This window comes from Centruroides vittatus, unplaced genomic scaffold (genome assembly GCF_030686945.1).
Source record: "Centruroides vittatus isolate TY-2023 unplaced genomic scaffold, ASM3068694v2 contig_941, whole genome shotgun sequence".
Taxonomy (NCBI): domain Eukaryota; kingdom Metazoa; phylum Arthropoda; class Arachnida; order Scorpiones; family Buthidae; genus Centruroides; species Centruroides vittatus.
In genome coordinates, this window is record NW_027122625.1 from 140,683 (window position 1) to 154,346 (window position 13,664).

Sequence of the window (13,664 nt, forward strand, 5' to 3'; positions counted from 1 at the left end):
AACTATTTTAAAAATATCTATTTCTGTTTCTAGTATTTAAATGTTTGTAAGTTTCCTGAACCATCTTCGGGAATATCTTATAACTTCAAATTTGAAGTGTTTGAAACAAAAACTAAAATTTATAGTTATGGAGTTTTTAATTTTTTCTGTTTAACCATGTATCAATACTGGAGTATTCTTATCCTTCATCTTTCCCTCTCTCATCTTTTGCTTGTCTGTTTTTACAAGAGTGTTGGGAAAGATAAAATTGGAATAACATCTTTAGAAAATGCCATGAATTTTTGAATTATATTAGAATTTAACATTTAAGTAATCAGAAAAATAGGCGTTTCAAAGAGCAGTGACATCATTTTGATGGTCATATTATATTAATTGATTTATATATCTGAAGGAATGTTCATTTGTTTAAATGTGATTTACTATTAAATAACCATAATGAACTGCAAAAATAAAATGTTTTTATTTTAAACTGATCATTATCTGTTTCTACGTACCTAAAAGTTGCACTTTAAAAGAAATCTTGGCACCTCTGTTTTTTTAAAATAATAAAATACTGCAGTCTTTCCTGGAATAAGAATAGAGCCAACATTCATTGGTCTATGTACATAAAGGGAAATGGTTTTGTATTCATAAGAAAATTATATGCTTAAATTTGATATTTCAGACATTTATGCATGAAACCCAAAATTATAAAAAAGAAATAGGTTGTGCAATGTTTAAATTTTCAGTTTTTATTCTGTTCCTGTAGCTAAGTAAAGATAGCATAATAAATATTTAAGAATGAAACCAGTGTACTGGATCTTATTCTTGAAAATACCATAATCTGCTGGAATTATTTCCAGTACTGTAACTAGCTTTCCAATGCCCCATGCAAGGTATTGGTCCTCTTTTTGGAAAAAATAAATATAATAGTTGATTAGAAATGGTCAAAGTTAAAAATTATGTTACAGAATCAATGCCAGTGGCAAAATATAATTTTTTGATACCCATTTCAGGCCCCCTTTTGTCCTTGGCTCTGTACACCTGTTGCACCTAGTTACTGAATTGAGGGGGGGGAAAGAAATAATCAGTGCAATAATAATACTTGAAAAATTCAATTTCAAACAGATTTTTTTTTATATACAAGGATTGTACTGAATTTTGGTAACTATTAGAAGTAAAATTAATGTTTTTATATAAATTGTAATGACCTGTAATATTTTTTTAACTTTATTTACTTTTCTAAAAAAATTTTGATAAATGCATATTTTCCATAATTATGGAAGATAAATTCCCTTGCATTAGAAAATCCATTTCAACTGTTTGCATTGAATGAAGAATGGCTTGAACGACATATAATTTGCATGTTAACTTTGCAGCTGCCTATAAATGTAACCAAACAAGTGATTATATAATGGGTATAAGTCTGTATGGGGATGCATTTTTAATTTCTTTCCATCCATCAGTAATTGAGGAACACATGAACAAACTTTGATATCCCAAACTTTTCAGTCGATTGCACTCCACACCAATTCCAAAGTATGCTGCAATTTCTGTCGTGTCTATTCTTTTGTAAAGGCATCAAGCTTGTCTTTATTACTATCTTTGTTGAACACTATGATAATAAGACAATGGTTTAAACAGTGTTCAGTCTGACACTACAGGTTTCTTTATATGCACCTTTTAGTTTTTGGTGAGTATTGACTGTAGAAACTTCCTTTTTAACAAAGGATTCTGCATATCCTTGAAACATTACTGTACTATATGAGAAAATAGCAGGCAACACATGGCCAATGTAAGGTGATAGCAATTGTTACTACCAGACATATGTTTTGAACTCTTTTGTTGTCAATGATTTATTTGTAATACAACATTGGCCATTACTTTTGGTACAACTCTTCAGGAAGCTAAAAAATTACTTTTTGTAACAACATTCAAAATATTAAATAATTCAACACATCTAAATTATATTTTAAGTCTGATTTTGTGTTAAAACAAAAATTATCATCATCTATATACAATTTCAACATTCATTATCATATTTTTACCAAAATCTCATTATTTCTTCATTCAATAAGAGAATGTTCAGAAGACTGAAATCTCTCGGATTCTATAAACAACAAATTATCAATTTAGATTTTTATTAAGTTAATTTTTAAACTTGTAATACACTTTGTGTTAAAGATAAATCCAGTTTTCACGTTGCATAGTTAATTAAATTCAAAGTACGTCACTATACCAGAAATATCTAGCACAAATTAAAAAGTAAAACATCAGAGTTTTAAATCGTCATCTTCAGGTTAGAGACCACTGAACATTTACACGAAAATTCAAATGTTACTTTAAAAACATGGAACAATTATTTGATTGGTTGAAAAATCCAATGTCAATAATGACAAAGCAAAATATTTTTTTTATGTAATAAGACATTGTATTAAAGCCAAACCATTGCCAGATTAGATCAGACTATACTTCTGTTATAAATATTTTAAATTGCTTAGTATTTGATTATATTTGTAAAAGTTTAGAAAAATTGGAATTTCTAATTTTCTAATATTGAAACAAGATGGTGGATGGCAGAGCAGTTAAGGCAGCAACTCACCATTCTGGAGGACTCTGGATAGTTTGAAAAACTCCAGGAAATTTTCAGGGATGGTCTGTCCTGGATATATTGAGCTTGCTACCTTGGTTACCCCATTGTGGGTTTGCTAAAATGGTCTTTTTAGCAAACCATGTTTAGTGCCCACAGAGCAATATTTAAAAAAAAAAAATCACACATGAAAATAACTTGATTTTTCTAGTTTTACATAAGTGAAGCTAATATATTAGCATACCTCGTGTATATTATACATATTTTTAATTAACTGCAATTTAACATTGTGGCTTTGGGTTGCTTGTGGTCAGTTTAGCAAGAATTGTGATTTGATAAAATTCTTAAGTTATAGAAAAGTTCTCTCTTTCCATAATGGAATTACAGTAATTGTGCAGAAACAGTGGGATTTAAATACAGGTCAGATTCAAAAGAAATTTAAAACAGCAATATAAACATTAATTATTTCTATTAGTAATCTTAAGTATAAATCTTCAGTTTCTTCCCGTTAAGCTTTCAAAATTACAAAGTCTCCCCCATAAACACAATAACTATATCCTTATTCAAATATATTGGTCCAAACATATGTTCTTGAACTGTGCTTGGATTGACTTCAAGTTATAAGAACAGTTAAATTAAAAGAGAAGAAATAAGAATATGGAATGATGAATTTATGTATACTATGGACCGTATGATTGTACATAATCAGCAAAATTCATCAAATTCAATACAGTAGCATCAGCCAATGTGGGATAAGACAAACTTTTCCAATAAGTTTGAGAATGAATCACGATTCTCAACATCTTAAATTTAATCTGGATCCTGCACAACAATGTAATATCTAAGTAATTATCTAATTAATCAATTTAGAATCGAAATTTCATTAAAATTAAATATATAATGAATGTCTCGTCCATTAGTAACTAAAAATAATTTTAGGAATTTCCGTAAAAATTTTTGTTCAATGATCTATCTTATTATTATATTATTGTTATAAAAATTGAAAACTAGATAGATATATAAATAAATTATAAAACAATTTCACAAACTGAATAAATTATGAAATCTAATAAGTTATTTAATATCAATGAATTACTAAATGTATATTCATTAAAATTTTACACTTTTGAGACCATAAGAGTAATTTATTTACATGATAGATAATATACATAGGTTGTAATGGAAAGTAGGTTAACATTTATTGTTTTTGGAAATAATATTGAATTAATCATCTTTGGTAATGTTTATGTAAATATCTTGTAAATATAGTCAAAAAATATATAATACTAAATAATAATGAAAACAAATTTAAAAATCATTAAATAAAATATTGTCTCTCCTAACTTTCTTTATATACATGGTTATCTGACTAGAAAAAGTTGAAAAGTTTGTATTTAGATTCTATAAACAAGCCTGTATAATAAAGTCAAATGTTCGAAAAGATGTAAGAGCTGCATGGAAATTATGCACCATAATGTATGGTGCGTATTTTTTGTTGGTAGTAGTCACCGTGTAAGGGAGAACCAATCTGGATATTGTGTGATCAGTTCCCTGACAATATTTCTGTCTGTTGCATTTGCTTCGTCTTGATGAAGAATTGCGTTGAAACATTTCTGCAAACCTTCCCTTTGGTGTAAATGTTCGTCGTAACTCGAGTTTTTAATTATATTACTGACGAGATTGAGATAACAATATCGCCTCTGAAAAATAAAAAATGCAAAACTTTAAAATGGTAAATAAAATTTTTATGCCAACTTTAAATATAACTTACGTTATCACCCGGTGGAAGATCGGTCAGTTGGCGAACAATTATATCGATCAAGACTTTTGTATCATTTAAGTAAAATAACTGTACAGTTTTTGAGTTTGAAAATAAATCACTTAACATTTTCATCACCGAATTTGGAGTACTTAAACAGTAATTCAACAGCTTGGTAGGATCATCTAGAAAAAATTTCAATGATTAAAATATCAAAATACATTAAATTTTAAAAAAATGTACGTATATTCGTAACTTACGTTCTCGATTGATCAGCAACATTAATTTTTCAGTAAGAATTTTAGCATCTCTTCTAGATTCAATAAAAGAGAGTACTGGATTTTCATTTGGAGTTTTATGATGTTGATTAAATGCTAAAAGTACAGCTAAACATTGATCTCCAACTGCTTCTTTCTCTTCATCTCCTTTATCAGATTCTTCTATCATATCCAGCAGAAATTCCAGAAATTTCTCATTTATATAATCTGAAATTATTTTGTACACTTTTATAAATATATAAAACCAAGAAAAAAATATTAATATGAATTATTGCATACCATAAACACAATTAGATGGTTGCTGCCCTGTACAGAACAGAAGTGTCAACAAATAGGCTGAATATTGAAGTCTTTTCAGATCTATTTATAGGATTGCATTTTTAATAACTTTATATTTAAAACTTTTTTTTTATAAAAATATTTTATACCATCATTAATACTCTGCATATCTCTAGCTAATTCCATTGGTAGGATAGAACTCAATAGCTGATCAATAACATTCTGATCCAATTCACAGAGTCCTATAAATATCTGCAGCATTGCAATTCTCAATGTTCTTCGTGGTTCCTATTGAAAAATAGTTTACAGAATGGGTTATCCTCAATAAATTTAAGATGAGTGGTGATGGACAATTTTTACCATCTGATAATATGTGACTAGAAGATGCAGAGCTTCGTAATCGTTTACTTGAATTGCTTCACAAGTTATTCTTGGATCTGCATCTAGCTAAAATATATTTAAATAAAATTTCATTAATACCAACAATATTAATAAAATGTTTATTAAATTACAAAAGAAAAATATTAGAAAACTACTCACTAATATTCTGTATAATTCTTCTAGAAGTCCTTTAATAATTGCTTCATCTTCGTGTACGGGCCAACTACGTTGTTGTTCATCATTTCTACAATACCATAACTGTTTGAATATTTCTTCAAGCTTTTTTCTATCTTCTCCATGAATGAGGGATGATTTGTCCTCCTAAATTAATCATCATCAGCACTAATAAAAACTTTAGAAATAAATCAGCTTCAAAATATTTAAAATTGTCAAATATAACTAAAATTTTACTACTTAAATGTGAAGAATATTCACCTGACATTTACTGAGATTTTCCTCCATTTGCAACCATATTGGTGATAACAAAGGTAATTCTTTTTTAAAACAATTTAGTACTGTTGCTACTGCAACTTGTGACTTTTTATAACTTAAGTCAGTACAGCTACGGATCTGCTCTATGAGTGCAGGTACCAGAGATACAGGAACAACACAGTTAAAATCATTTGTGCTGTCGGTGACTGATCCACAATCCCGTAGTTCTGGCAAAACCCCATAATTTTCGACAGGCATGTCCAAGCCATTCTTCAAAATTTCTTCTATAACTTCTCTTTCAACTGTACTTAAACTATTCTCTGAATTACATTTACCTTCTAAAATGTAATCATCTTTTGTACCATTTTCATTGATTTTACTATTTTCTTCACTTGAACAATTTACTTGATTATTAAACAAATTTCCTATTTTTTCTTCATGCTGATCTTCATTTATGATCTTACTTTTTACTATATTTTCTGTCAGATTGTACAGAGTATTTGGTTCTACATTTTCTTGTTTACATTCAGCATACGTCAAACCATCGTCCTGTTGAACATTTGCTAAAAAATTAGAAACTTTTATATTAAAATAATTAATTTAAAACATTTTCTCCATTTTACCAAATAATCTGAACAAAATGAATTGTAAAATATTTTCGCTAGATAACTGATAATTAAATACAACCAAACCTGAATAAAGTAATTTTGTTTACAGAAAAACTACCATATTTACTTGAAAGTAAGACCTCTTAATTTCTAAACAGTTCACTCAAATATTTTTTTTTTAAACAGACAATGAGATAAATTTATGTCAACAGAAATATTTTAATTGCAATAAATATTGAATAAGTTATGTCATTGTCTTCCTTGGTATCAAAATTGGAAACCTCTTCATCTTCATTTGCCATGTTAAGATCTTCTGAATCAACAACTTTAGCCATGTTTCTGAGTCTTAGTTTTAATCAGTACATACATGTAGTTTTAGTAAACTAAAACTATGCTAATCAACACTAGATTAGATGTTCACAAGCTATCACACTCAGTACTGATTAAAGCATCGGAAATGCAACATTTCTTGAAAGAGTACAGCACAGCTTTTTCTGGGAATTGGGATTTTCACAATTTTCATTCAAGTACTTACTACATTAGTGTAATATACTAACAAGATTGAGCTAAGTTGGTTTCTTAAATATTTTCTATTACAAATATTGATAGAATAAAATCATTAAAATGATGCCATACAATTAGTGACAGAAATAAAAAGGATGGCATTAGTGGTCGGTAACTATGACATTATGTCAAATCTAAGAAGACCCTACTTTCACAGATACTAAAACTTGAAAAAAGGTGTGTTTTACATTAGAATAAATATAATACATAACAATTAAAATTTCATTAGCTTAATGAAAATTGTGTTTTTGGTTATTTTATTTTAAATATTTTAGTTTTGTGACTCGTGCACAGTATTGTTTTATGCAGGATTGATATATGCAGATTCATGATTTTGATGATGATAAATGGCTAGAGATACAAAAGATTAATTCTTTAGTATAGTATTAATAAATACATTGACTATTTTTATCATGAAATTCAGTTTATACAGTAAAAATATAAGTAAAATGTTAACACATTTGAACTTTTTTCTGTTAGTTGTAAATGATTGTGTAAGCATCTAAGAAATCATCTGGGACAATTTAGAATGGAGTACAAATTTGCACAAAATTTTACTTCATGCAATGCCTGATGATAAACAAACTGTATGTAAAACAAGACCAAACTAATTTAAATACTGTAAATAAAAATTTTACCATTAATCGATTATGTATTCATTCAAATTTTTTAATATGCTGGATAATTGTATACGATTTAGAGAGCAGTTTATCGTTGAATAAAAATATTACTATTAGAGATCATCATAATTACTATATATTTTATAATAATTCATAAAATTGCATCTCAAATCAAATTTTTCCTAATTTAAACACATAATTGAAAATAAAGAAAAGATATTTATACAGATTGACACTAAAAACTAAAGAAAATAGAGGAATAAGCTGTCTTGTTTTAATGTAATTTTCATTATTTTCTAATGGTTTTAATTTCAAATTTTATATCCTTTATTTTAGTATTTAGTATTTAATCTTTACTTAATTTAAAAACAGAATTTGTTTTTGTAAACCTCTGTTTCTTAGTATTGTCTCTAACGATGGAATGCAGCAGCATTCATTGTTAGGTTCATCTCGCTCGTATATTAGTTTTTCGAAATAATGTGCTAGCATGAAATGTCTTGCATTTTATTTCATACCTGCATTATTTCAAAAATTATTACCTTTACAACAAAATGAAAATACCAATCGAAATGAGCTATACATAGTTGTTAACATTTTAAAGAATAAACTAACTTGTAATAATGAAAAAAACTTATACCAATAATAAAAATTCTAAAAATGTTTTTATATTTAATGGTATAAAAAGAAAAAACTTTTTAAAGACTATTGTCAAGAGAAAGATCGGTTAAAAATTATCTATGTTAATTATATTCGTTTACCGAAGTGTGACAATTTTAAATGTCCGTGATGTCATAATTGTAATTAAGAGTTAAAAAATATTTCAAAATGCCTAATTTAGTCTCGCAAGACACTAATTTTATATTCGACGACAAAAATATTAATTTTGGATTAGAATTTAAAACTTTTATTAATGTAGGATGAGAATAAATTAACAATTATGTATATAAAAGAAAATCACAAATTTAATTACACTTACTCATCTTGTGTGGTATTTGCATACTGCACGAGTTAGTCGTTTGCTGCAGATGATAACTCCTACAAGTTTCTATTAACTGCCTAAAAAATAATTAGAAATTAGTCGTTTAGTAATGAAAAATTTCAAATCTAAAACAGAAGAAACAACTTACATCAAAAACTTTTTCTGTTTATTAGTTTTATTATCTTCAGTTTCTTTCGGAATTAATTTCAGAATATCTTCGACAAAATTCACTGTTTCTAACATTGTCAGCTGTAATATAATGAAAATATCTTAGTATATTGTTGATATGTATTTATATTCATATTTAAGAAAGAATGGCTGACATTATTGAAATTACAACAAAATTTTTTACATTAAATGAGGTTTTTCTCTGAAAAAAATATAATTTTATTGTATCCAAGTAAGAGAAATCAATTGCAAAATCATTAACTATACCAGTTTCCATATTTTCAATGCATTTTTACAAAAGAAAAATTGAAAATATAATTTTAAAAAAATCATTTGTAACCTGATTTCTTAAATTATTTCTTAAAATCACTTTCATTATTTTAGTTAATTTTACTTAAAAAAAAATAAAACAGATTAAATTATCCAGAATAACAAAATTATTAAAACTTAAATTATCCAATAGAAAATTCACTAAAACAGATGTAAAATTAGATGACCTTACCCAAATTTTAACAAAATTACTACTTATTAGGAATTTCTCTTTTTTAAATATCAAGTTAAAAATTTCGATGTTACATATCATGTAAGAGATACCGAATTTTTTAATCCACAGTTTCTTATATAATGCGCAAAATTACATAATTACGTCAGACAATTATTGCAAGAAATACCGATAAAATTTTCTCTTTAAGACTACAGAAATTAAATCAATAATTAAGAAATAAAAAGAAAGCCATTAAAATATTTTTAGTAAATGATTTGAAAAATTAGGGGAATAATTTATTAAATTCCTCAAATTAATTTTTTCTGTGCTAATGTCGATATTATTTAGACATGTGTTAGGGATCTGTTCCATTTTAACGAAGAGAAGAGACCGAACTACATTACAACAGCTGCAATTATAAGAATACCAGATCATATTAAACTGTGAAGTTTCAATTACAAATTTAGTCCAATATAAAACTTCATAATTCATCCATTAAATTATGGTTAAGCTGTTCGTTAATTTTATAATACGACGACACTATTTAACGGCAATTAATAAAATCTTTAGTAAAAAATCCAAATACGATAATATATATAAATTAAAATTTACATTAAATATACAAAAAAGGTATTAAAAAAATTATAATTTGCTTTATCTTGTACTATACGTTAAATACGCAATTATAAACTGCATTCTTTTGTTTCTTTATCAACATTATTAAAATTACAGACATCTTATTTCCTCATTAAATATTGAAAGGAAAAATACAGGCAATGTCTGAATAATTGTTCATTAAAGTGAAGTATGATGTTTAATAAACTTTGTCTTGGCCAATAATAAAACTGTTCTTATTCATAATGTGTGTTGCTATAATAGTGGCAAACAATTACTGATAATTAACAAATAAATAGATATATTTTAATCTTTATTTACTTGTTAATTATCATTACTTATTTGCTGCTAGCACAGACAGACGCAATAGGCTATTGCTTGATCTTGTTAAACTTTACATAGTTTAAACTATAATTATAAATATTCATTTCTCAGATGCGGAGAGAAATTTGAGAGCGTACGTCAGCTACACATTTTTATAAATTATTTATCGTTTTAACATTAAAAGATAAGAAATAATTGTTCTTTCTGGAAAATTAAGCTTTTTAAAATATGCATGAGGTTACTCCTACAACTTTGTTTCTTTAAATTTTTAAAATCATCCGATACTTTTACTATTTGGTAATGTATAACAATATTTCATTAATATTAACTGAACAATTAAGCAAAATTAATTTATACATTGCAATTATATAAATTTTCTGCGTATTAACCAACTAGAATAAAGTTTGCAAAAAAAAAAAATCTGAATTTTGAACGAAGAGATTTAATTCTTTTCTCGGCCAAATGGATGCTAATTTGATAAGGAGGGACGAGAAACTTAAGCACCACCCAAGATATTTTTAAATGACATTTATTTATCGAAAGGGTGTGCCTCCAACATTTTAAGACATTAATTCTGTTGAATAAGCTAATTTAATTAATAGGACAGAGAAATTTAAACTGATTAATTTCAAGATTTTAATTATTTTGTTTATTAAAATTTTTTTCAATTTATTACAAAAAATAAGGTAGATAAATTCTTGATATATAAGATTTAGTATTCAAAATGGTATAGTTTAAGATCTCATTACCTATGTTTTATATTTATTTTAAAATAAACTTATCAATTTTGGATTAAATTTTCAAAGTTTTATAGTGACTGTATTAAAAACAACATTTAAGTTGTGATATATATAATTTAAAAATTACTTTTAATATAATATGAATATGAAAAATAATTATATAAATAAGACTCTTAGTTTTAGTTAACCAAAGTAGTAGTAGTAGTAGTAGTAGTAGTAGTAGTAGTAGTAGTAGTAATAATAGTAGTAGTAGTAATTGCAGTCAAACCTTCAATAATGGCCATTTAAAGAGTGTTGCAGTCAAACCTTTAAAGAGTGGCCATTTTTTCGGAAAATTTTTTTTGAACAAAAATGCATACAAAACCTCTAAACGGCAGACATTTTTTACGTTCCTGTTAGTGCTGCTGTTTAAAGGTCCGAATGTAGAAAACTAATTTTTACTTTTAAAAAAATAATCTTACACCAAACTGTTTCTCACTTCATAGAAAAATTTGAATTAAATGCTATACTGCTACATATATATTATTATTATTATTATTTGAAGTATTTTAAAAATAATCAGAAAAATAGCAATTGTGGCTTATTGCTATTTAATATATTTTTTAATACCAGGTAATTTTACTAAAATTTGCATATTTAAAAAAAAAAACTTATATGTATGAATTTTATTGTGATTTAAAGTCATTTACCTTCTTTCAACTAGACTAAATGTAATTTTAAATTCAAATAAAAGAAATTATAACACAGTTACCAGTAACTGTTAAAGTATTAAAACTTTAATTTTACTTTACAATTCCAAGTTGCAAGGATTTAAAACACAATGTCTATATTGTTCCAGTGAACTTCACAAAGTCATTTTCAATTCAGAGTGAAAACAACAAGAAAAAAAAATCAAAACATGCTCGACTTTTAATTTTTTTTTATATTGCACTAATTCAAAACAAAAAACATTGGCCATGCTGTTACAATGGCCATCTGTACAATCCAGATTTTTATTTTCAAACCTAAATGTATTATTTTCTTCTCTTGCTATGCGGCAACTTATGCTTGTATAAATCTAATATTAAATACTACGATTACATGCAGTTTTTGTAAAAATTTATACAATGTTTTAAAGAATTGGCAGCAGAATATATGCAGAATAACCTGCATATTGTCTCTGTATAAATATGCAAATTTAAAAAGTACGAATACAGATGAATAATCATCATTACGAGTTGTCTCGTCCGTATGCTAATTATTTACTTATGTATATGTAATTATTAATCCTTAGTAATATAAAATAATTTACCAATTATTAATTAATCAGATGAAATTTTGTATTTTAATAAACCAACACTGAGTCTCTCTTACGGTTTAAATAGATTTATTCTGAAACTTAACACTCTTCATAGTTTGTTTAAACAGTTATAACTGAATGAAAATTTAAGTATTTTATTTTTTGTATTTTCATAGAAATGATAAACATCATTTAATGCTATTCGTTAATCTCAAAAACTGCCCAAAACAAATAATAGAAAAATAAAATACTGTATTAATTTGTTACAAACCTTTTAAACATCCATTACTTACGCGCACCGTTTAGGAGGAAACGGGTGTTACGACAAGTAAATCATCATATACGACGGGGAGCAAGGAGACCGAGAAATCGTCTACTTTGAATTTTCAGCGGCATTAGTGGCATACGAATTTGTTTGTATAAACCCACTTACCAGTCACACAAATAAACTACGAGAAAATATTTATAGAATTTTAAGTAATTTCTTCAAAGTCGGGGAGTCCACAAGCAATCGAACACATAATTAAAGGAGAAGGGTTTGCCACGAGTACGTCATTGTTTGCAACAGGAAAGGACGGGAGATGGAAGGCAAAAGTAGCTGGAAAACCAAACACACAACCAATAGAGGGCCCTCGTCGATAATGCAAAACCGTCGGTTAGGAAATTCCACTAACCTAACAGTTATAATCATAAGAAACTGCATTTTAACAAAATATAATGAAAATACACCATACAAGACACAGCATATTTCTATAAACAATGAAATATGTCATAACAATATAATTAATATCAACCAGATAAAGCTTGGCTGATTAAATTTAATGTATCTGATTACAATGCTACGACATTAGCATACTAAAATAAAACAGCTGTATGTAAAATTACATACTTTGTTCATAATGCTACATTATAAACATATACCTGTTCCATCTCTATGTATGATTTTGGAATGTAACCAATATTTCCCTGCTTATTGATAGCATAACACCAATTTTCGTCATCGTTATTCTCTTCCAACACTGCAAATCTTTCTCCTACGGTAAAATCTAACACGTTTTTGTAACGAGAACAAAAACTGTAAAGAGAACGACAAACTTTAAGTCTAGCCATCTACACCACTAACGTCCACATCTGCTGCTAACAGATCACTGAGAGCAGACGCAGAGATGTCGATTACAAAACCACCGGCCTACAATTTTGACGTCATCGAAAATTTATAAAATATATACGTACTCGTACTAATTTATTTTTCTTTTTATCAAACATTAATATTTTATTATTAATAATTACATTAGGTGATTAATTATTAAATTAATGTAAAATTTATTCCGGTTATTTTCATTTTAATTATATAATTAGGTGTTTTTTTTTTTTTAACTCTTTCCGCCCTGTGGGCACTAAGAGGGCCTCTTTTAGTAGGCCCATTATGGGTTCGGCCAGGCCCACAATGGGGCGACCGGGTGGTGAGGGACGGGGCCCGACATATCCGAACGGACCACCCCCCGAAAAATTCCTGGGGATTTCTCGACCCGTTCGGATTCGATCCCGGGTCCCCCAGAGCGGTGGTCTGCCACCTTGACCGCTC

General features: G+C 27.3%; 1 protein-coding gene across 1 annotated transcript; it reads right to left on the reverse strand.

Annotated features, from left to right (window-relative positions):
• Positions 1-3,693: 3,693 nt before the first annotated feature.
• LOC136984914 (NCK-interacting protein with SH3 domain) lies at positions 3,694-13,253 on the reverse strand. Its single transcript, XM_067282052.1, has 11 exons — positions 13,001-13,253; positions 8,618-8,718; positions 8,467-8,546; positions 5,702-6,261; positions 5,426-5,587; positions 5,246-5,332; positions 5,035-5,173; positions 4,886-4,966; positions 4,589-4,813; positions 4,341-4,513; positions 3,694-4,269 (listed from the first exon to the last, which is right to left on the reverse strand). Exons 1-11 carry the CDS (start codon positions 13,187-13,189, stop codon positions 4,075-4,077), a joined length of 1,992 nt encoding a protein of 663 aa, XP_067138153.1. The 5' UTR covers positions 13,190-13,253; the 3' UTR covers positions 3,694-4,074.
• Positions 13,254-13,664: the final 411 nt, after the last annotated feature.